The following is a 23,364-nucleotide window of genomic DNA, read 5'->3' on the forward strand; positions in this document are numbered from 1 at the left end:
TAAGGGCATGACTTTCATATGCTGTTCTTCTGCTGTAGATAGTTTATTATAGGCCTGACACTTTATCTTTTTCCTTCTACTTGTCTAGCTTACCCAATTTTTTTAAGAACACACTGCACACCAAACTGAGATAACCCACGTTTTTGGCTTTGGGATTTACCTTTTTGAAGCAAAAATACTATCTATACCTGTAAAACTGTTATATTTGGCATTTTTTTATAAGTTCAACTAAAGAAATGGGAACAAATGAACTGTCCTTTTATGCTAGAGTGATTTATATTATCACTATTAGTACTATTACTACTACAGTCTTGAATAGTATAATCTTGAATAACAATCCTTTGCTTTTATCAGGTCAACAACGACATGTAGCAGATTAATTTTATTTCTTTCTAGTTAAATTTTACCTCTAATACGGGTCAAGTACATTGCGCATGCGCAGCCGGTCCCCGTCAGTACCATAGCAACAGCAGCGGACATCAGACGCGAACATGGTGAGTGTTTGTGTTTTCGGTTGGTTTTGGAGCTTTTTGCTGTTTTTGAGCTGCTGTTTGAGTGATGGTACCTCTAAAAACTGATAGAAGCTCGGAGTCACTTCATGTCTGAGCGCTTTACCGGCCCGGAAACACGAAGCAGCGCCACATCCGCCGGCTAACACGGGCTAACTTTAATTAGCTCCTTAGCTCGTTAAGTAGCCGGATAACAGCAGCAGAGTCCTGAAGGAGAAGCTGGATTAATCTCTGCTTCGGCTGAGTGTGAAGAGTCAGCATCAAGCCCAACATTAAAAATCTATTGTGAACTATTATTATTATTGATATTAAGATGGTTCTTATTGTTATGTTGGCCCAAACCAGAGTGTTTGTTTGTGTTATCATCACACTTTAACGCAGACATGTTTCTGATTGGTATAAATGTTGATGTTTCCAGGCAAAACCAATGACTGTGAAAGACGCGCTGGCCAAATGGGTGAGACACACACACACACACACACTCACTCAGTCACTCAGTCAGCCAATCAATCAATCACATAAAACACATGAAAAAATAACTTCCTTCAGAGAGAAAGCAGTGGGCTGCACTATTAAACAGACTTTGAGATTTATTCAGAAAACTTTAGTCTTATATCACCATGGTTACCAGTGCTGCAGACCTTAACCTGCTTCCCAGCAGCTCTAGTCCAAGATCAGGCATGAAATCACTGCCTATCAGACCAATCAGAGCTCTGAAAAATAATGTCAACATTCTGAGCTCAGAATGCAGATAGTCCAAAGATTTAAAGGTCTTTATGAGCATTATTCTTTTCTGTCCACCTGAAGGTCATCACTGATTCACGTGCCAAGATATTTATACTGCTACACAAAATAGTTTACCACCACAGGAGAGACAGTCATAGGATTCATCTTGAAGTCCACAATCAGCTCTGCAGATTCAGACACTTTAATGTCCAAGAACGACACCACCCAGACTCACACATTGGCTGCCACAGTGTGTACATGTATGTGACTGTGTGTGTGTGCAGGAGGAGAAGTCAAGCGAGAATCGGAGCGAGGCAAAAGCCATCAAGCTGTATGGTCAGATTCCTCCTATAGAGAAGATGGACGCATCGCTCTCCACGCTAACAAACTGCGAGTGAGTCGTGCAGACGGGACGCCGTCTCATAAAGTCAGAAGTACTTCACTTATTCGTGGTAAACTGTGAGGGTCAGCAGAACAGGAGGACACCCAGAAACAGCCTTAAAAACAGTAGCAGTGGCAGGTTTGGGCCAAACACTCATCCTTCAAATCCATCACGTGTTGTTGTGTTGCTTTCTTTACAGGAAACTGTCTCTGTCCACAAACTGCATCGAGAAGATAACAAATCTCAACGGCCTGAGTGAGTGCTGACTACACACACACCCACACACACTCTGACCACATATGGAAACGTATTGTTGTAATGTGATGTGTGGTCCTTCCAGAGAACCTGAAGATTTTGTCTTTAGGAAGGAACAACATCAAGTCGCTCGCAGGGCTGGTGAGTCACACGGGACACTGAGGCGTCCTGGGGACGTGGGTGAGACAAATAATGCACGGCCACAAGTTAAGACACATGATAACTGAATTGTTACCGGGTCTAAAGTTTCCAAGCACTTTAGATTTGACAAAACACGAGCACCCATGCAAAATGTTCTCCTTTATCTTTTCATACCTGTGTCATAAAAAGAATATGGCCACCAGAAACTCTGCATTTATCCAAACATTATTAACATGACAGCGTCAGCATGTTGACCTGAAACCTACGACACAGGTTCAACAGATCCAGGATATCTTTCTGTTATCTGGCTTCACTTAACCCAACATCATCATCAACAACCTGGCAAGAGGTCACATGAATAATAAGATAACGAGATGATTCTTCATCACATATTTGGAAAATTCTTTTGTTACATTCATAATCATAACAATAATACTAAAAGTAATAATAATAACCAAGGGTTTTTTTTTTTAAATTCCAGGACTGGTTGTATGCTGAATTTTAGTTTCATGTATCTGGATCCATTTTTGTGTGAATTATTTTACATTGATTCTGTGTGTGTGTGTGTGTGTGTGTGTGTGTGTGTGTGTGTGTGTGTGTGTGTGTGTGTGTGTGTGTGTGTGTGTGTGTGTGTGAGAGCAGGAGGCTGTAGGTGACACACTGGAGGAGTTGTGGATCTCTTATAACCAGATAGAGAAGCTGAAGGGAATCCAGTGCCTGAAGAACCTGAAAGTCCTCTACATGTCCAACAACCTGGTCAAAGACTGGGGTAAGCAGGGGTTAGAGCAGGTGTGGTGTTGCTTGCTCAGTAATAAGAACACAAAAACATCCCGCGGTCCTTTTTCCTTCATCGCTGTGACGGGTTCATGGTGCCGATGTAAAGTTGCTGTTGCTGCACCTTTAGCCAGCTACAAAAGACTAGCGAGCATGAATAGAGTAATATTTATGTAAGTGTCAGGTGATTTCAAATGCAGCTTTTCAAACAGCTCGACAATAATCACACACAAACACTTTGTCTGCAGTTTGTCTGAGAGCTAAATGAACAGTTGCTTTGTTTTCCAGGGAGAGAAAAAATGTAAATGTGTGAGATAGATGGAGGAAGATGAAAGAGGACAGGAGAGGCAGATAAGAGACTATTTTTACACTAAGGACTGCTAGATCTTACATAATTGGCCTCATTCATTTTAGTTTAGTTTATAAATCAAATGAGAAACATGTTTCTCTGAATTGTGTTTTTATTAAATTTCTTGCAAAACAAACTAGTTTTACTGATTTTCTGGATGAACATACAGCCAGTTTAGTGCAGACTGAACTCGTTAGTTTGCAGTGATGTGATAAAGTTTCCAGGAATCAGAATCAGCATACTTTATTAATCCCTAGGGAAATTATGTGGGTTACAGTTGCTTAGGCACAGTAACATTAACAAAAACAGGCTAGACTATTTAACAATACAATATGTTAAGATATAAGGAATAACACAATATATACAAATCCCCAACAGGGCTCGCAAAATTTCAAAATCCCTGGTAGCCCTTCGGGCAGGGACTCTTCAGTTTTTGGTAGCCCAAAATAAATTTAAGTAGCCCGAATAAAAAAGGGAGCAATTTTTTTTATGTTTTGTTTCCTGTTTTGTTTCCGTTACAATATTATACTTTAATGTATAATATTGTAACGGAAACAAAACATTAATCAAAAAATTGTTGAAACACAAATTACAATATTGTATAAAAATTACAATCATCAACTCAAATACTTGGTTGTAATTGAACAGAAATTTCTATGAACTTGTAAGAACTGTACAACAGGAATCAGTCTGTGTCAGATCCTCAATTTGAAATTTCCACTGAAATCACAGGTAAGAGGCAAGTGGAACCAAGATCTAGGCCATTTGCTTTTTGAAGTTTGCAAAGACTGCTAAATTTTGCCAGTGGTAGTTCACTCTTTGCAACATAGTACGCTGTTCTAAACAGATTTTTCAGGTTGATTTTTAGTATGTTATTTGCAGACTGAGCAATAATCCATTTCTTGCGTTTCTCATGGGTTCTAATGGGGGCCTTTCTTAAAATTACTGGTCCCAGTAACAAAGGCACTTGTCGACTCAGAAATCGAGGGAAACCAACAACACACCCGGCAGAACATTATGTTATTTACACGGGTGCACATAAGTGGTCCGCATGTGCGCATTCGCTGTCAAAATAAAAGACGCGCACCAGATAAGACGTTGCAACGCGCGTTTGCGTCCATATAAAAGGCACTGTTTTTGTCCGCTAGAGTGGGATTTTCACGGCATATTCTGCACCAAATCTCTGTGCATTCATCATTTGTTTAAAGCCAGCTCACCTCCTGCAACCACTTTTCCTAGAATACGTGCTTCTTTTGTGGTTCGGACTCCATCTGACATTTCTTTGGAGGTGGAGGAACACCAAAGTAATTGCTTAAAGGAGCTTCTTCGACATCTTTAAGAGTTCTAAACAAATGTCTGTCCTCCTCCAGAAAATCTTATGGACGCAAACACGCGTTGCAACTTCTTATCTTGTGCGCGTATTTTATTTTGACAGCGAATGCGCACCTGCGGACCACTTATGTGCACCCCTGGTTATTTAGCTTGTCATATTCCAGCCACAGAAATTCTTTTGTCCATGAAACCATAAAGCTGCACTTTCTTTTTGCCTTATAGTCTGATTTGTCATAACTTTTCCGTTTTGTGGTAAGCTTTTCTTTGGCTGTCACTTCTTCACCCTGACCGGTCTTATTTGGCTCAGCAGAACTAAAATATATATCCTGCTGCCTTTACACACGCACTCACATAACGCTCAGCGATTCTCTGCGCGATCAACCTCTCACATGTTTAAGCTTGCTGCGGGAGATTTCACTTGTCATGTTTGATAGTAAACTAACGATTGATAAGACGATGTCAGAGGAATTGGTGCGCAAATTATCGTCACTCACCAATCAGTACCGTCGCTCTCTATACACAGTTCGCGCGATTGCAAAGTGAAAGCAAAAAACAAGCGCAAATTCAAATGCGATTTCAATATGTCACATATAGGGCTGCTCGATTATGGCAAAAATGATAATCACGATTATTTTCACTGAAATTGAGATCTCGATTATTTGATGATATTTATTTAACAATAAAAATGTATTGAATAATGGCTTTAAAGATTGTCAAAAATAGTATAAAATAGTGTGCAAATACTGATAACAGTGCAAATGTTTGCAATATAAAACATAAAATGTAAACATCTATGTTTAGTGAACTTTGCCATGTCGCTCTGTGGTGCAGCTACGACACCAAAGTTTACACGCTATGTCTACTTGATCCACGTCTGACTCCGCGAACCCATAATGTTTCCACACCACTGAAGGGTTTTTTTTTTACCTCTCTTTTCAGCCAACAGCAGTCACTCTCCTCTCCAAATAACTTCTGCTTAGCTTTCCAAGCTTCCCTCTGTTAGCTCCTCTTAATTGTTGTGCCTTGTGTTCGAAACGCAGAGAGGTGCGCTCGATTTGCCACACGGAGCAGCGCGAGAGTAAAGCACGAGGGAGGTGCTAATAATCGGCTCAGTCATTTTTAATGATCGTTGAAAGCCCAGATCGTAATTTAGATTAAAATTCGATTGATTGAGCAGCCCTAGTCACATATTGGCAGTGGTTCACCGATGCCAATGACATATTTACCCAGCTACATTTCCGAAAGAATGCAAAAGCATTGACATATATTTTTCCTTCCTATGATAGCCCGACGGGCAGGGCAGGGATAGATTCTGGTAGCCCGACTGGAAAAACCGCTAGCCCCGGGACGTCGGGCTAGCGATTTTGCGAGCCCTGCCCAAATAATAGATATCCAGGGTTGGCAGATGTGATTATAAACAAATATCACGAAAATTGATAGCAGCATTACCGAGTAAGAAAGAGCGTGTGGGAAAAGGATGTAACTATTGCAGTGTTCACAGTGTATTAGATGGGGGAGATGGCCACAGGCAGGAATGATTTTAATTTTGGTGATCTCAGTCTTGCACTGTGGTGAATTATTGTTACATCAGTTTATATTTAAGGTGGTGCTGATTAGGTTCACTGACTGAAATCTGCCTTTCGTACAAGCTGTATAGTGTTTATAGCATCCAGAGGCTTTCACAGCAGCAAAAACAAATCAAAATACTCCTTTATAGTATTCGAGCATTACTCATAAAGTAAAACTTCTATCATTTTCCCTCTGTGAAACACCCAGAGCATGGCACATTGCTGTGCAATTGCATTAAAACTATCGTATTATTAATAACACAGTGTTTGGTAACCATCGAGCTCCAGGCCTTCCTGTTTGTTCACCGGCAGGCTGATCTGATTCTGGACGCTCCCTCGGTCAGACAGCCTCCTCCTCCTCCTCCATGCTGGACTGCAGCTGGTGATGACAGTCATGGGTCCTCTAAAGTGGGATTTATAATCGAGCAGAGCGCTATCAGCTGTAGAACAACATGGAGGACAGCCGGCTGATATTTACTCAAGTCCATGTTTTAAGATTTACTAACGTATCTATAGAGCGTCGGTGCCCCTGCTGTCTGTTCTACTGTGAACGTTTTCTTTAGGTGAAATAAGTTTTTATTTTTCTTGAATCCAGCGTTGTTTTTTAACTTGTTGATTTGTGAAGTTGCTGTGGTGAATGTTGTGTTTCGTGTGTGTTGCAGGAGAGTTTGTGAGGCTGGCGGAGCTGCCGTGCCTCGTTGACCTCGTGTTTGTCGGAAATCCTCTGGAGGAGAAACACTCGGCCGAGGGGACGTGGATGGACGAGGCCACGAAGAGACTCCCTAATCTGAAGAAACTGGACGGTACGAGTGTTTCAGAGCAGGAACGGATCATAGTGCCGAGCTGCTACCTGCAACTGATCTCTTCTTCTGCATTATTCAGGAACTCCGGTCATCAAGCAGGAAGTGGATGAAGGAGAAGGAGAGAGCTGAGAGGCGTGAGCCCTGCGTTCCCTCAGAGTCTTCCTCTTTTTTTGAGTTTTCTGTGGTTTGTTACGGTGCTTTCCTTTATATGAACCATTTTTTAATGACAGCACAGACTTTGTTGTAGATCAACAAGCACAAGAATGTTTGTTTTAGAGTTTTTAAAGCTAATTTCCTAAAAGCTGTTTACAGCCTTTTACTGACCGACTGGGAAGGATTTTAAAGCTAATTGTTGTTAACTGTGATGGTACAAGAGCATCAAATTCTCCATGTTCTCAGACTGTTAGCATCACACCAGGTGTTTCTGGCTGTAAATACTGAACTCTGTGTTCCCTCCGTTCAGATCACACTGGACTAAAACCAACTTTATAAAGTAGACACTACATCAGACAAGGAAAACTACTGCTCAGCAGTGGTGTCAGCAGCTGTTTGAGTAATAATAGAAGAAGACTAAACACTGGAAGAGTCACTAATGGTTAAATAGTTAACGCCACTTTTTAACGAGTGCTGCTCCCTACAGAGCCTACCTCCCACCTCCCTGGACTCCAGCCTCTGAGGCTGAAAAATGGAGCTGTAGTTCCTCTAATGTCCACCAGAGGCTGTCTCCAAACGTGCCGCCTGCCTTTCATTGGTTACTGTATGTGACCTGTAAATGACCCCTTTAGTGCCTGAGCTTAACCACTTCTGAAACTGCCACCCCTACAACCCGCTAATGTGGAGGTCGTAGGTCTAAAACCGACTCACAGGGTTGATCGTGCATCAGAGGATGTCGATGTGGGAGTGTAAGGCTGAGCCAGGTGAGGCTCCGCCCACTGGCTCTGGAGTGAGCAACCTCTCAAATGTGTCAATCATAATCCAGCCAATAGTGGCGTCCTGCTGTGCACTGATATCAGCTGACCTCTCAGAAGTTGAGCTTCTGATGGGAAACAAAGGGAATATCTCTGTTTACGCTCTGCTGCTGCCTCAGATCAGCCTCCTCTGCTCGGTGTGTGTCCACTGCAGAGGCTGCAAAGCTTCACCAGACAAATCTGAAGAAGAAGAAGGTGTTTCCTGCTCGTTTATCCACCACTGTCTCTGTAACCTCATGTGTTTTAAGTTATTTCATGTTTGTACATTATTATGGTCCTTGGAATGATTTAATAAATATTGTTGATGTAACATGTCTTTACTCACAGCAGACAACAAACCATCGCCCAGAACATACCCAGTGCCCTGCATCACCGATCAGCCTGTTAGTGGTGCTGTTTTATCGTTTCTGACTGCATCACGAGCTCCTCTTCTCATCAACCGTGATCAAAGTTACACAGACCGTTCACTGGCAAACTGACAGCTTTAGGTTTAATGTCTGATTTAACTCATTTGGACTTCAACTTCAGCTCCAACATGCAGAAATGCTCAGGCTGCGGTGCATCTGTGGAAGGTGTTTTATATGAATCCAATCAAATCATGAGAGGCTGTCACAGAAGCAAAAACACATAGAAATACTAATTTCGTAGTATTCGAGCATTACTCACAAAGCATGCAGGCACTGAGGCAAATAATGCAACAATTATGAAGTCCAAAGCTGGATTCATGAAGTCAGCACAGAGACTTTGGGTTGTGAAACCACCTCACAGATGCTGATCGCTGACTACCTCTTCATTTCACGCTCTTATGAGCAGCTGTGTCTTTCAGGGTGAGTCACAGCCTGCAAAACTGGCATCAAAAAGGCATCTAACTGTTAATAACACTGGCAGCTACACCCACTTTATAAACAAGGTCGCATGAGGTGAAAGCGTATCTACCACAGATCAAACTGCAGGTGCTGCCAGTGTCCACATGCAACTGAAGTCAGGGATGCATTTAAACAGAGTGAGGTGTGGTCCATGTTCAAAAAGCAGACGTGTTTACAGATATTTAAACAGCCGCACATGCAGGATGGATGAACAGCCTCCCATCAGAAGTCTCACAAACACTGCTCAGCTTTGAAGTCACTGATGAAGTCCTGTCTGCTACATAAAGCTGCTTCTTTGTCTTTGCAAGATTATTATTGTTACTCATGACAGACACTAAAGTGTGAGCACGGTGTGCCCTGATGTAACCTGACGTCCTTGAAAAGCAACAGTGTAAGACTGGCTTGGATGGTATCAGTGAAAAACAGTGTTTCATTTGTTTCTGTAGCTCAAGGACGAAGCTGCAGAATGTCTGGCAAGATAATGTGTCATACAAAGTTAATATATGTCCACTAAGACAAGAGAAAGTGTCTTTCTCAGCCTGAAAATCAGCTATAATTCATTGTGCTGACACCGTGTATCTGATTTTTAGAGCCAAATGTTTTAAAGACGTCTTAATTTAAAAGTAGAAAATTACAGGTCGCCCAGGCCTTCATGTCTTTAAGACATACCTGTAGTTAAACTCAACTTATTTAGTTTCAGCTGGCTTCATATATAACTGGTTCTACTGTATATAAAAATCGTGTTGAACATACACAGACAGCAACTGACTTTAATGACACGTTTATTCTTCGGGTTACAGTGACACGGTTACAGAAGAACATGTCATTTATTTTATCCAAATATATAAAAATACATCTGAACGTACAAAATAATCAGAACCTGCTCCTGGAGTTTACCTATAGCCCCATGCGCTGCCTCCAGCGCCCTGGACAGGTTTTGGTTTGATGGTGCCGATGATTGTGATTCGCTTCGGATCCCAGACACAATTCTCCTCCAGGCCGCTCTTCACCATCCCACAGCCGGGCGGCACCCAGGCGGTGTCGTAGTTATGGTAATGCCAGGTCTTCTGAAGTGGGTGGTCCTGATGGTTGATGATGATCACCCTTCCCACGTTGACAATAACTTTAATGACAACTCTGTCATACTCAGGGTGATCAATGGGATAACGGCTTGCTTTCTCCAGGTCTCTGCTGAGGTAGACCCCTGGACCGAGCATCCCCTTCAAAGACTGGCGAAAACCTGTCATCAGGATGCTTTTTGCACTCGCACTGTCGGTGCCATGGTACATGACGTAGGTTTTACCATCTCTTGGTCCTTCACGATCCACTCGTATTACCCCTGGAGGCAGGAAGTCATCTTCAGCCCACTGGAAGTTCATTTTTCTGATTCTGATGTTGGTGTGATTGTCTCTGCAGGAAATGATCACAGCATTAAGAACAAGTCTGAACTATAAAATAGAGAGTTAGTTATATTAAATGGGGAGTAATTATAAGAAATCAGGTGATTTAAATTCCTTTTACAGTATTTATAACTCATTATAAAATAACTGTGGTTAATCCTAAATCCTTTACAGTCCAGGCTGGTGTTGTGTTTCGTTGTGTTGCATCAGATCTGACGATATGAGAATATGAGAATGAATTGAATAAGTTTTTTGTTATCTCTCAAATTGGGGATTATCATTTCATTATCAACAAGTGGGCAGGGAGTGCTCTGCCGGGTGCTGGGTAGTTCTTGGGTGCCTGGGCTCCTGTTTCTGGCTCATACCGCTCTCTCCCACACACACAAGAATATTGTTGATTTATGTATCTGTGCATTTTCATGCTTTTGGGTTTCAGGTGTTTTTTCTTACAAGTGCAGCAGTTGGCAATACATTGTGCATTTCTATTTGTGCTCTGTCCTTTTTATTATATTTTGTCTTATTTTCTCCCCTCTTCCCCCTTTTTAATTTCTTCCTTTTCTTTGAACAGCAAAACCAACAGTGTGTTCAGATTATAATTCTGACTGCAAAAGCTGGCAGGCAGGACAGGATAAAATAAAAACAAACAAAAGATAAACTTTCCCAGGAGTTTCTTAGGTTTTGCCAAAGATGAGTGTCTGGCTTTAGAGGTCAGCAGCTCTTACTGACTTAATTTGACTGTTATTAATGGAAAAATGAATATTCAAAGAAAAATAAACATGTAATAGAATAAGTTTGAATTGGCTCGCTGTCCATGTAGCTGTGAAAACCTGGTGACGATGTTCTGTTTAATGTTCACGTTTATTTCAGGAATCATCACCTCACTGAAAAGTTGTTTTGCAATAATACAGTTCAAAACTAGCTCAGGTTTTCTGAATCACAATTTCCTGCAGCTTCTCGGTGGACCTTCACACAGTTGAAAAGTTCATCATTTAGTCCTGATAAAACTGACATAAATCTGCTTTTATCAGTCAGGAAGTTCACAGCTGAGTGTAAATATGTCCTCATACACACAGTACTGATAACGTTTACTGCAAACATTCAGACTTTTTAAGGAAATAATAAGAAAAGTGTGTTTGCTGAGTCCACGTACCTCTCTGCAGGCTGACCCAAAAATGGAGTCTGTGTCTCACTCTGCTTCTTTTAACGACTTTTTCAGCCGTCAGGAGGAAATACCATAAATAGACATCCTCTTTCAGTTTCGTTTCACGTGCTGTTAAGTCCTTCACTTTAGGTTATAGGCAGTATGTAATGGGGTACTTAGTGTGAGTTAGGTTTCACTCCTGCCATCCAGCAGCACACAGATCAGGGACTTTTTGGCAGAACAGGAATTTTGGTACTTTCCAGTTTATCACCATGAAACATTTAAGGTTTAAATTAGTCTCTTTGATATTTATAATTTTATACTCTTGCTCAGATGCAGATGAGCTCTACAGCAGGTTATCAAAAGACTCAAAAGGAAACGTGTTACAGGAGATTCCAGTCCACTCATTTTCCTGCTGTATTTGCAAAAGTTTCCATTGTCCTGCTGCAGACTGTCTTACGTTTGCACAACATAAACCAGCTTACAGGGATACAGCTGACATATTTCCCATAAATGTTATCACTGTGACTCTAAGGATCAACATCATCACATTGATGTCCTTCTGTAGAGTGACAACAGTTTGTTTGCAGAGACATCAACATCGATCTCTTTGTGTTGTTTTATGGCTCTCCAGAGTGCCTCTTTATATCTTCCTGCAGTTAATTTGTTCATCGTTGTGTTGCTTTACAACCCTTTTGTGGTCACTGTGCATCTTTTTAAAACTATATTTTTTAATTATTTTGTGTGCACAGACATGTAAAAGGCGACCTAACACAGACTATGAGCACATTTTGTGTTTGTGTCATATTTTTGCCTGTTTGATACCATTGTGTATTTCCTGACAGTCATTTTTTTCCCTCTCTGTTTTTTAGTGTGGATATTTTTACATCTTTGCATGTTTATTAAGATTTTGTGCCTTTGCGTTTCTTTTTGTACATCTTTGGTTATTTTGAGTCTAACTGGTGTCGCTTTATGACCCCCCGCCCAATCTCTGGGGGACACGAAGCAGGCATGGAGGAGACCCTGGGCCGAGAGATCAAGAGCTACAAGAAAGTGCCGTGTGTGACAGTGTTGGCAACAACAGTTATGGTTTAGTGTTATTAAGCATGACAATAGCAGCAAGTATGAAAGACACTCTATGTGTCTTCACTTCATTCACACTGATGACCTCAAGGAAGCAGCTGAAAATCTCTAAAGAGAGGATGGTCTGAACTTAACATGGCAGAGGTCGCCTTCCTCAGCACCGGTCTGTTATAAAAGTCCACCCGCTGGTTAACCTAGTTTCCTGACCACTTCTTCAGGCACGAGTATTACGTGTAATATCATCAGTTTAATCACATTGGATTTGTATATGATGTGTTTTGATTAATTCTGTATTTTCATTTTGTCCTGGAAAACAAACTAAGCTATAATAAGTTTGTGTTTTTCAAATGTTGCATGAAAATGCTGCATAGTTTTGTGCAGAAAAAACAGGTTAGTTGGCTTTAATGTTGAGAATTCAAAGTAAAACACTGTTGTGCTGGTGCACAGTAGCTCTGGTGCTCATGGTCAGATTTAGGTTACTTCAAGTGTAGCGCAGAAGAATTTTCATTTAAGCTGATGATGATTAATTCACTGAATTCCAACTTTATACCAACTGCACACTGTATATATACACAGTAGGGGTGCAACAATACTCGTATCGATATTGAACCGTTCGATACAGTGCTTTCGGTTCGGTACGCATATGTATCGAACAATACAAAATTTTTAATTTATTTTATGTCTGTGTTGAGAGCTCAGTGGATCTGCGTTTGACTTATCCGCCTAGGCTGCACTGTCGAGCACAGATCCACTGAGCGCAGCGCAAGCTAGCAAGACAGAAGCTTAGCTCGTTGCAACATGGCAAACTGAACCTCCCCCACCCTCATTCAGATCTGGCCTTTGGAACTATTTTGGTCTTCATGTGAAGTATGACCCTGAAGGTAAGCGCATCATGGACAAAAGTAAAACAGTATGTCGGATGTGCCGCAATGCTCAATTACATTGGTGGGAACTACTGCATTAGCGCAGTTAGCTCGTTAACGTGTTGACGCCGTCCAGCCCCACGCACGGGGCGATCCGCGGTAGCTCGTTAACGGAGATTTGCCGTGTTGTGGCGTTAACGTCATTTCAGATTAACACTGACAGCACTAGTGGGAACACAATGACTATGACTGCACATTTACTCCGACATCATCCTAGTGCGAAGACAAGTGGAAGCAGACAAAAACAACAAGCACGCATGCTACAAACTTTGCCCGAGTCATTTAGACAGCCGTTAGCACATGATTCTCCTTATGGGGACCTGATATGTTTAATATGCTGCTGAGAATATACCCCAGAAGAAGCGTATAGTATAGCTTTTATTTTGGAAAGAGCCATTTCTCTGTAAACTCTCTTTTTCCAAAGATGAGTGATTTCTCGATCAGATATTTATTTTTTTATTACTTTGTTGTTTCAGCAACATTAAATTTAAAAACTGTACTTTTGAGTTAAAATATATATTTATAATTTTAATAAATGACAAATTAAAAAAGCATGAACATTTTTTTGTATCGAAAAAATATCGAACCGTGACACCAAAGTATCGAACCGAACCGTGAATTTTGTGTATCGTTGCACCCCTAATACACAGTATAAAGCAAGGTGTCAGAGTAGGAAATGGACATCAGCCAAGACAGCTGTGAAACATCTGCTGACATCTTGTTGAATTCAGTTGTTCCAACTTATATACTAATATTGTTTTATATTCTATTAAATAACACAGGACTTAGGTACCTTTTTACAGTAGAAATGTTCTTCAGGGAGCTACTTTTACTTTTTTACTTTGAGTACACTTCAGAGATGGTACTTTTTTACTTGAGTAAAGAAGTTGAATCAGTACTTCAACTTTGATTGGGGTATTTTTAACACGGGTATCTGTAGAAGTTAAGTAAAGAAATCCTGTACTTTTAATAAACTTCTGGTTTATTATAATGGGATCATCAGACGGTTTGTTACATTGTAATTACTGATGTTTGAACAAGTTCATCTGACATGGATAATACTTTGTGATTTTATTGTTGGAGCATGGTGAAAGCAAGGGCTATATTTTAGAATATATAGTATGGTGGCCTCATTGTTGGTTTAGATTGTGTTTAATTTAAGCATTTATTTCTCTGCATTATGTTAGAAGTAGAAAGATAAGTTCATGTCTGAATACATGTCACATTGCCTGTTTATACAGCAGATTACATTCTGTTTATTATATCATTTATTCCTTGTTACAGAAACACACAATACTACTTAGAAACAAGAGCAGAGGTTTTATTTTCGCTTAATTTCACTAAAGGAGTTTCATTCTAACAGATGCCCCCTAGTGGCCACATTTTTTTAATGACCCAGCAAATCTGCTCCTTAGATCCACTGCAACTCTCAGCTTTTTATATCAGTCATGTTGCTGGTCAGTTGCAAACTGTGGCTCTTGTTGTTTCTCTTTAGCACCATTTATTTTTCCAGGCCTTTGTTTCCTCCATCCCAGTTGTTTTTAGATGTGTTGCTGCCATCAAATTCAAAATGAGCTATTATTTTTTTTATTAAACAGTAAAATGTCTCTGTTCAGACATCTGATGTGTTTTCTGTGTTTTGTATGCATAATAATATGGAATAATGAATGATTTACATATGAATATTGCACTGAACACACCCACATAGTAAGTACTTTTTATAACACGTTTATTTTTCAGGTTACACCGACATGGTTACAAAAATATGTCAATTTATGATTTCTTATCCAAATATATAAAAATATATTTGAACGTACAAAATAATCAGAACCTTCTCTGAGTTTACTTGTAACCCCATGCGCTGCCTCCAGCATCCTGGACAGGTTTTGGTTTGATGGTGCCAATGATTGAGATTCGCTTCGGGTCCCAGACACAATTCTCCTCCAGGCCGCTCTTCACCATCCCACAGCCGGGGGGCACCCAGGCGGTGTCGTAACCGTGGTCATGCCAGGTCTTCTGAAGTGGGTGGTTCTGACGATCGATGGCCTTCACCTTTCCCACGTTGACCTTAACCTTAATGACAACCCTGTCACACTCAAGGCAATCGATGGGATAGCGACTCGCTTTCTCCAGGTCTCTACTGAGGTACACACCGCGACCGAGCATCCCAGCCGAAGACTGGCGAAAACCTGAAGCCAGGATAGATTGAGCACTCGCACTGGTGGTGCCATGGTACATGACGTAGGTTCTACCATCTCTTGGTCCTTCACGGTCCATCCGAACCACGCCTGGAGGCAAAAAGTCATCTTCAGCCCACTGGAAGCTCATTTTTCAGATCCAGATGTTGGTGTCAGTGTCCCTGTAGAAAAAAAATGTTACTGACATCAGTGCCAATAAGACAAAATTGATAAGATTAGCTATAAAATGAAGAATTTCTTACATTAAAAGGGGCCTATTAATATATGTCAAATGATTCAAAGTTGTGTCAAATCCCTGTCATTTACAGACACAGTAAAAATAAACGCCACCCTTTCAAGTTTTCAAGATAAAAATAAAATAATAATAATGATAATAAAAATGATCTGGTCCTTCTCAGATTATTACTGCTTCCATAGGAATTAGAAGGGTAAGTAGCAGCCAGGCTCTGCTTCTCAGATACACTGATTAACTGATCATCAGTGTGAGCACATCTATAAATGCAGATGTTTTGGCAGTTACTTGGTGTAGAGCATTCAGGTGTGTGTTGACACAACGCCACAAACCTCAGTGAACGTCCCCACAAATTTACCCCAGGTGACCCTACAGGCCTCAGTTAGCATGTTAAAGGTTAAAGTTCATGACAGTATAATTAGAAAAAGAGGAGGAAGCCTCTTCTCTCTAAAAACAAGCAACATTTATGTCTTTGGTTTTCAATATGTTGAGCTGGAGATCAGTGATCAGTGCTCAACAACAAATCCATGGCTGGTTTTGCTGCCGTGCAAAAGACCAACAATAACCGTGTTATTTGCATACTTTCAAATGGTTATACAAGTCAAATGTGCTCCGACACAGGTTTGTGTACAGAATCACCAACAGCAGGGGACAGAACACATCCTTCTGCTGAACCAGTCGATGTCACGACCTGCTCAGACAGAACACTGTTTACTCGGACTCTCTGGGTCCTGTTAGTTAGGAAGTCATCCAGAAAGATTTTTACTCGAGTCACACCGATCGAAAAGCCTGTGCATTAAAGGCTGTGGTTTAAAATCTGTGGTTGAATCTTATCAAGTGCAGAATAAATGACAGTCTCACCTCTGACCCCTCAACAAGCTGAATCATAGAGTGTGTTGGCAGTTTCACTTAATTTTCTGTTCGTCTGAGGCTATATTTAAATCATTTTCGAACCTGCTAAGAACCAAATTACTTTGATTAACCCAAAGTAAAAATACAAATAAATACATTTTTGCAGGAGTTGGAATTTAAAGCAGTGTGACCTTAAAGTTGAGCAGCTGATACCACAATATTGTAATGTTTTTATGGTAAAAATGTAAATATAATAGGTGTAAAAGACTGGGGACAATCATAAAGTTTCAAATGACAGTTTTCGAACACTGAACTCACTGAAAAGTTTGCCATTAAGTACAATTTAAAACTAGCTCAGGTTTGCTAAGTTACATTTTTCTGCAGCTTCTCACTGGATCGTTTAGTCCTGATTAAACTGACATAAATCTGCTTTTATCAGTCAGGAAGTTCACAGCTGAGTCTAAATATGTCCTCATACACACAGTACTGACAACGTTCACTGTAAACATTCAGATTATTAGGAAGAAAGTAGATAAGTGTGTTTGCTGAGTCCACATACCTCTCTGCAGGTTGATCCAAGAATGGAGTCTGTGTCTCACTCTGCTTCTTTTAATAGTTGACGTCCTTCTTTCAGTTTTGTTTCATGTGCTGTTGTTAGTCCTTTGCTTTAGGTTACAGACAATATGTACTAGGTGTGGTCAGTGTGTGAATTAGGTTTCACTCCTGCCACCCAGCAACACACAGATCAGGTGTTTTCAGCCAGAATAAGGCTTTTGGTATTTACCATTGTATCTCCATAAAAGATTTAGAACAAACAGAGGGTGGAAGGGAATAAATAACTCACCTGTGTGTTTGTTTTGTTGCTTAACAATAAGCTACCTGTCATGTCGTTGAACCTGTTGTAAATCCATGTTTAACTTTCATTTTTCTGTTGCAGATTTCTTTGTCTTTCACTTTCAGTCAGACTGGATGGTGTCGGTTAAGAGTGGCAGACTCAGCTGAAAGTTTCCTATTTTTACTTTTCCCCAAGAGGGCACACAGATTTACCTTTATACTGCCCGTTTTTTTGTTTTTGTTTTTTGTTTTTTACAAAAATCATTTTTTAAATGATAACTTTGTCCTGTTGTTGGCAGACCAGGCGTGTGATCGGTCATATGATGTGTACACTTTTATGATTGTGCTTCATAGGTGGACTGGGAAACCCTGGGTCAGCGTGTAGAACTGATAACAATGGTCAGTGATAAATTTATTGTCCCCAATGGGAAATTGATTTGCAGCATGTCCACTCATCAAACAACACAGACATTTGAAAAAACAAACAAACAGATAGAACAGCCCAAATTTTATCAAGAGCTACAAGAAAGTCCCATCCTCTACACCCTGTACACCCACGACTGTGTCACCTCCAACAAAGACAACATCATTTTGAAGTTCGCGGACGACACTGCAGCGATCGGTTGCATCACTGGAGGGGACGAAGCCGCTTACAGGAGAGAGGTGGCCGGTCTGGTGTCATGGTGTGAGGACAACATCCTCACCCTCAACACTGATAAAACAAAGGAGATGATAGTGGACATGAGGAAGAAGAGGTCTCACCAGCCACTGTTTATCCGGGGCCTTGAAGTGGAGAGGGTGAGCAGCTTTAGGTACCTGGGCCTCGACATCACTGAGGACCTCACCTGGACACTGAACGCCACACAGCTGGTCAAGAAGGCTCAGCAGCGGCTGTATTTCCTGAGGAGGCTGAGGAAATTTGGTATGTCGGCCAAGATCCTCAGCAGCTTCTACAGCTGCACTGTGCAGAGCACACTGACCAGCTGCATCACTGCATGGTACGGCAGCACTGCTGCTATGGACCGCAAACGCCTGCAGAGAGTGATAACAACTGTGGAGAAGATCATCAGGACCCCGCTGCCCTCTCTGCAGAGCATCTACCATCGCAGAGTCCAGAGGAGAACTGCCTCCATCCTCAAAGACCCCACACACCCCCAACATGGACTGTTCACACTTCTGCCCTCGAGACAGAGGTTCAGAAGTGTGAAATCCAAACATCCCGACTCAACAACTCCTTCTTCCCCACTGCCATCAGACTCTGAACAGCTGACCTATTTTTGAACAGTAATAATAATGTTTTGCACATCAGGCCATCCTGCATATTAAGGCAGCATATTAAGCTACGGCTCTTTTGCACACATCTCTGTTTGACACTTGAATATTTTTTTCTCCCTTTCTGTCGTCATTTATTTATTTGTACTATTTGTATTTAGCTGTTCTATTTCTATTGCATATATTAATTGGCATCTGTGGGTGGACAGCAAAGAAACAATTTCATTGCACAGAGAAATGCCTTTTTTATTCTTTGGACACATGACAATAAACACTTTGAATCTTTGAAGCTTGACTCTTGAAGGAAGTGCTGTGTGCGACAGTGTTGGCAACAACAGCAGGTATAAAAGACACTTTGTCTCAGGCTCTTCACTGCAGGCTCTTCACACCGACGACCTGAGGGAAGCAGCTGAAAATTTGACTTTTCATTCTAAGAGCCTGAGTCTGTTCAGTCCAAGGGCAGAACATCAAAAACTACCCTCCAAATACTTCTAACTGTCCACCAGTTCAGTGGCTGCTGGCACCATTTACTATTGTTAGTGCAGGATGGAGCATGACCTCCTGCAGTCAGTGACCATGTCTTTAGTTTTCAGGGTGTTGATCTTTTAAAATGACGCCAAGAAGCAAACTCATCCACAGGCCCATGACTTACAATGACTGTGTCATGTGCATATTTAATGAAATGTCTGTTATCATGTGTACTTTGACAGTCATTCTATTACAGAATATATAGCAGAGGAGAGAGACAGCATCGCTGTGATAAACCAGTAGAGTATATACAAGGCCTGTATGCAAATATCAGTGGATCAATAAGCTGTTCCACCTGCTGCAGAATCTCCTCCCTGATGAGCTGTTCATCACTAGAGACGTTAAAGCAGCAGACCTGAAATCATTTAGTGATGTGGGGTTTGTAGTTTTTGCAACTGAAGCATTAACTGACTTTTTCTAAACCTCTGGAACCTTCTGCTGCTGGAATGATAAGAGAAAGATATAAGAAAAGGTAAAGGTTTCTTAGTACTGCTGCACATACATGACCCACATAAAGTGGAGATGTGACTGAGCTGCAGCAGACAGACTCAACCAGAGTCCAAACCTTCGGTGAGTCTGGGTAAAACAAAGTGAATATATCTTCTTACCTGCACGCTCGCTTTGGCCCAGGCCACAGTTTCCTGCTCAGCTAGCTCAATCTGACTATTCTGGACTTTTCAGACTCTGATCGTATCTTTGATTAAATTCACAGTAATCTTCCATCTACTTCTCAGTTTCTGTGCTTGACTTTTCCACTTTGGTGCTATTTCACATCCCCGCTCTCCTGTATATGAAGAAACCTCCAAACTAACTCTTAGGGTCCAGTCATCAGTTTGTCAATTTTTTATGAACTTTAGTGTAAATTCTTTATATTTTCCTTCATTAAAAAAAAATTCTTTTGGATTAATTTAAAGTCATTTTTGTGCATATTTGTGACTGCTTGGTTTTTTTTACATTTTATTTTGCGTGTGTGTGTGTGTGTGTGTGTGTGTGTGTGTGTGTGTGTGTGTGTGTGTGTGTGTGTGTATGTGTGTACGGGTTCGTACTATCCTGGTGGGGACCAAAATCTGACTTTTACTATCCTGGTGGGGACTTTCTGCACCGTGGGGACCAAAATCCAGGTCCCCTCGGGGTTGAAAGCAATTTTCACACTCAAAATGCGGTTTTACTGTCAGGGTTACAATTAGGTTATGGTTAGGTTTAGGGTAAGGGTTAGGGTTAGGCATTCATTTTTAATGGTTAGGGTTAGGGTAAGGGGCTAGGGAAAGCATTATGTCAATGGGATGTCCCCACGAGGATAGCAAACCAGACATGTGTGTGTGTGTGTGTGTGTGAATTAAGCACACTGAGTAATGTCTGCTGTCATGTCCAGGGGGCGCTGTGGCTCTACAGTAATCACTGCCACATGGATGAACTTGTTAGTCACTCACATGAATCTACTCATTTAAATTATGTTATGAATTTATTTTATGGTCACATGTTTTCAGATCTTCACTATGACTCCAGGTTTTATGTACTGTAGATGACAATTTTCTGCTCTCATTCAGAATCAAAAGACTCAAAAAGGACACTTGTAGCAGGCACCGCCTATCCTGCCAGATTCCTGCTGTATTTGCAAACGTTTGCATTTTCTGCTGCAGGCTGTCTTACATTTACACAACATAAACCAGTTTACCGGAATAACATATTTCCCATAAATGTGATCACTGTAACTTTAAGGTTACTGCTAACTTTGTATTTACACTTTCAAATGTCTCTGAGTATTTTTTTTAAGATAAAAAAGCAAACCCATGCCTCCTAAAAAGACCAAGATCCCCTACAAACCCCCTTTTGTTTTTTGGGGGCTATTTTATGTCCTCTTTGCTATTAAAAAAAACTTTATAGGCAATTTTTCCCTCTTTGTGTTGTTTTGCTTGGATGTTTGTACATCTTTGTTTCTTTTTTATGATTTTACATTTTTTAAGATCATTATATTTTTTAGTTTTGTCATCTCTGTGGTGCTCATGTCTCCGACTGTTTTAATTTTATGCATTTTTATAAACATTTTGTGTTACCAAGTTATACAGTGTCTGACCAGATAGAAATTTATTGTAAGCTGGTCTCACAGCAAAGTAAATATACACTCACCCACAATTCATCATGTACAACTGTTCATCTGCTTGTTAGCAAAACTGTCTAATCAGCCAATCACATGGGAGGATTCAGTGCATTTAAGCACTTTACTGTTAATGAATATATGAACGTTTACCTTTTTGAATAAAGTATGAAAAGTCTCTTCCAGTTAGAAGTTTTTCCTTCCCACTGCCACCAACTCCTGCTTCACTGATCTAAAAGGTTTAAAAATGCTTTAATAATAATAAATATTGAACTATAAATATTGAACTGATGTTACCAAGATAACAATATCCAGTTTGAAAAAGGAGACAGCGAGGCAAAGTTGACAATAGAATAAAGGTTTTATTAAAAACTAAATAAAAAAGACACACAAGCCTGTATTTTACCCCAAAAGAAAGAAACACACAAACGTAATAAGTGTCGTTCAAAGGCTACATGAACCAAGGTCAGTCTTTATGACTAGCACGACCACGGCCAGTACCACCACGGGCAGCACCACCACGGGCAGCACCAGCACGGGCAGCACCACCACGGGCAGCACCACCACGACCAGCACCACCACGGGCAGCACCACCACGGGTAGCACCACCACGGGCAGCACCACCACGGGCAGCACCAGCACGGGCAGCACCACCACGGGCAGCACCACCACGGGTAGCACCACCACGGGTAGCACCACCACGACTAGCACCACCACGACCAGCACCACCACGGCCACGACCGCCTTCACTATCAGAATTGCTGTCTGGCATTGGTGCGCTCCACCCCATGGCCTGAAATCCTGCTGCCCTACAATGACACATACAAAACTCTTTTTTTTTACATCACAATACATAAAACACTTCCAAATATGGAAAATACAACAATAACTGCTTACAGAATTTACCTGTAGTGCATGGTGTGCATCCATGCACACCATGCATCATAATCATCATCATCATCATATGAGTAGTGATTATGCTCTGGGAGGTCTGGGAGTGAGTAAGTTAATTCTCTCATCGAGATCGGTCTTGAACCAGCTCGAGTATCCCTGACAGGTTTTGGTTCAATGGTCTCAAGGATTGTGATTCGCTTGGGATCCCAGACACAGTTCTCTTCCCGGCCACTTGACACCATCCCACAGTTAGGTGGCACCCAGGCAGTGTCGTATCCTTCTTCATGCCAGGTCTTCTGAAGTGGGTGATTCTGACGATCGATGGCCTTTACTTTTCCCACGTTGACCTGAACCTTAATAACAACCCTGTCACGCTCAGGGTGACCGATAGGATACCCACTTGCTTTCTGGAGGTCTCTGCTGAGGTACACGCCCCGACCCAGCATCCCGCCTGAAGACTGACGAAAACCTGAAGCCCGGATCAATGAAACATTTGCCCTTTTTGTGCCATGGTACATGACATAGGTTTTACCATCTTTTGGTCCTTCACAGTCCACTCGAACTACCCCAGAAGGAAGACCGTCATCTTCAGCCCACTCAATGCTCATTTTTTAGATTCTGATATTGGTGTCAGTGTCCCTGCAGGAAGAAGGGTTGTTATGATGAGGACATCATCAAATTAAGACAAAAACAGGGTAAGGGTTACCGTTCAAAAAGGCTTATTATTATTATTATATGTCAAGTAATTTAAAGGTGTGTCCAGAAAAGCAATTTGAATTTACTTTAAATTCATTTTTAAGTAAAGTTAATCTTAAATCATTTCCAGTCCAAACATATGGAATAAAAACCCACATATACAATAATATAGTAAGAAAAAAAATGGAAAACATGAATCTTAAAAAGACAAAAACACTTGATTAATGTCAGCTGGAGTTTGGCTTTATGATTTCAACATAAAGCCAACAGAAAATAATGATAAAAATATATAATAATAATAAAATGCAAATCTCAATAAATACAACAGCTGTCCCCCCAATTTTAAAATATCATAAGATGAATATATTCTATATATTATTTAACACAGTTGGATAGATACCAATACTTCTATTTATGGCTAGAAGTATTGGTATCTTAATGCAGATATAAATGAGACCTCTAAGTGGAGCCTCACTGGAGGCCAAGGTAATACCATCCAGTCAGTATCTGCTTAGACACCAGGTTTCTGAGGGTTATTCGCAG

The 23,364-nt window shown here is 41.0% G+C and overlaps 2 protein-coding genes across 3 annotated transcripts; one reads left to right on the forward strand and one right to left on the reverse strand.

The window, feature by feature from the left end:
• The first annotated feature begins 442 nt into the window (after positions 1-442).
• Positions 443-8,080, forward strand: dnal1 (dynein, axonemal, light chain 1). Of its 2 annotated transcripts, none has more exons than XM_063470882.1 (8): positions 443-494; positions 928-966; positions 1,520-1,629; positions 1,817-1,872; positions 1,958-2,013; positions 2,656-2,782; positions 6,699-6,839; positions 6,919-8,080. In XM_063470882.1, exons 1-8 carry the CDS (start codon positions 492-494, stop codon positions 6,966-6,968), a joined length of 582 nt encoding a protein of 193 aa, XP_063326952.1. In that variant the 5' UTR covers positions 443-491; the 3' UTR covers positions 6,969-8,080. The 2 variants fall into 2 exon arrangements, with proteins under 2 accessions (XP_063326952.1, XP_063326953.1); XM_063470883.1 differs by lacking the exon at positions 443-494 and adding an exon at positions 715-762.
• A 1,376-nt stretch (positions 8,081-9,456) lies between these two features.
• On the reverse strand, positions 9,457-22,733 carry LOC134626803 (uncharacterized). The gene is made up of 6 exons (XM_065470706.1): positions 22,287-22,733; positions 17,102-17,105; positions 15,067-15,508; positions 13,808-13,859; positions 11,224-11,270; positions 9,457-10,083 (listed from the first exon to the last, which is right to left on the reverse strand). Exons 1-6 carry the CDS (start codon positions 22,731-22,733, stop codon positions 9,567-9,569), a joined length of 1,509 nt encoding a protein of 502 aa, XP_065326778.1. The 3' UTR covers positions 9,457-9,566.
• Between the last annotated feature and the right edge of the window lie 631 nt (positions 22,734-23,364).

The sequence above is a fragment of the Pelmatolapia mariae genome, linkage group LG4, assembly GCF_036321145.2.
Source record: "Pelmatolapia mariae isolate MD_Pm_ZW linkage group LG4, Pm_UMD_F_2, whole genome shotgun sequence".
In the NCBI taxonomy this organism is placed as follows: domain Eukaryota; kingdom Metazoa; phylum Chordata; class Actinopteri; order Cichliformes; family Cichlidae; genus Pelmatolapia; species Pelmatolapia mariae.

Excerpts from the sequence above, each read along its gene's own strand:
- dnal1 (XM_063470882.1), top strand. Across the intron at positions 1,630-1,816 it reads TCCACGCTAACAAACTGCGA|GAAACTGTCTCTGTCCACAA; the intron begins GTGAGTCGTGCA and ends CTTTCTTTACAG. Across the intron at positions 6,840-6,918 it reads TAATCTGAAGAAACTGGACG|GAACTCCGGTCATCAAGCAG; the intron begins GTACGAGTGTTT and ends TGCATTATTCAG.
- LOC134626803 (XM_065470706.1), bottom strand. The coding sequence starts at position 22,733 with ATGAGCATTGAGTGGGCTGAAGATGACGGTCTTCCTTCTGGGGTAGTT. Across the intron at positions 13,860-15,066 it reads GGCAGCGCATGGGGTTACAA|GGGTGCAACGATACACAAAA; the intron begins GTAAACTCAGAG and ends ACTGTGTATTAG. Across the intron at positions 11,271-13,807 it reads TTCGATACTTTGGTGTCACG|AAGCAGAGTGAGACACAGAC; the intron begins GTTCGATATTTT and ends AGTCGTTAAAAG.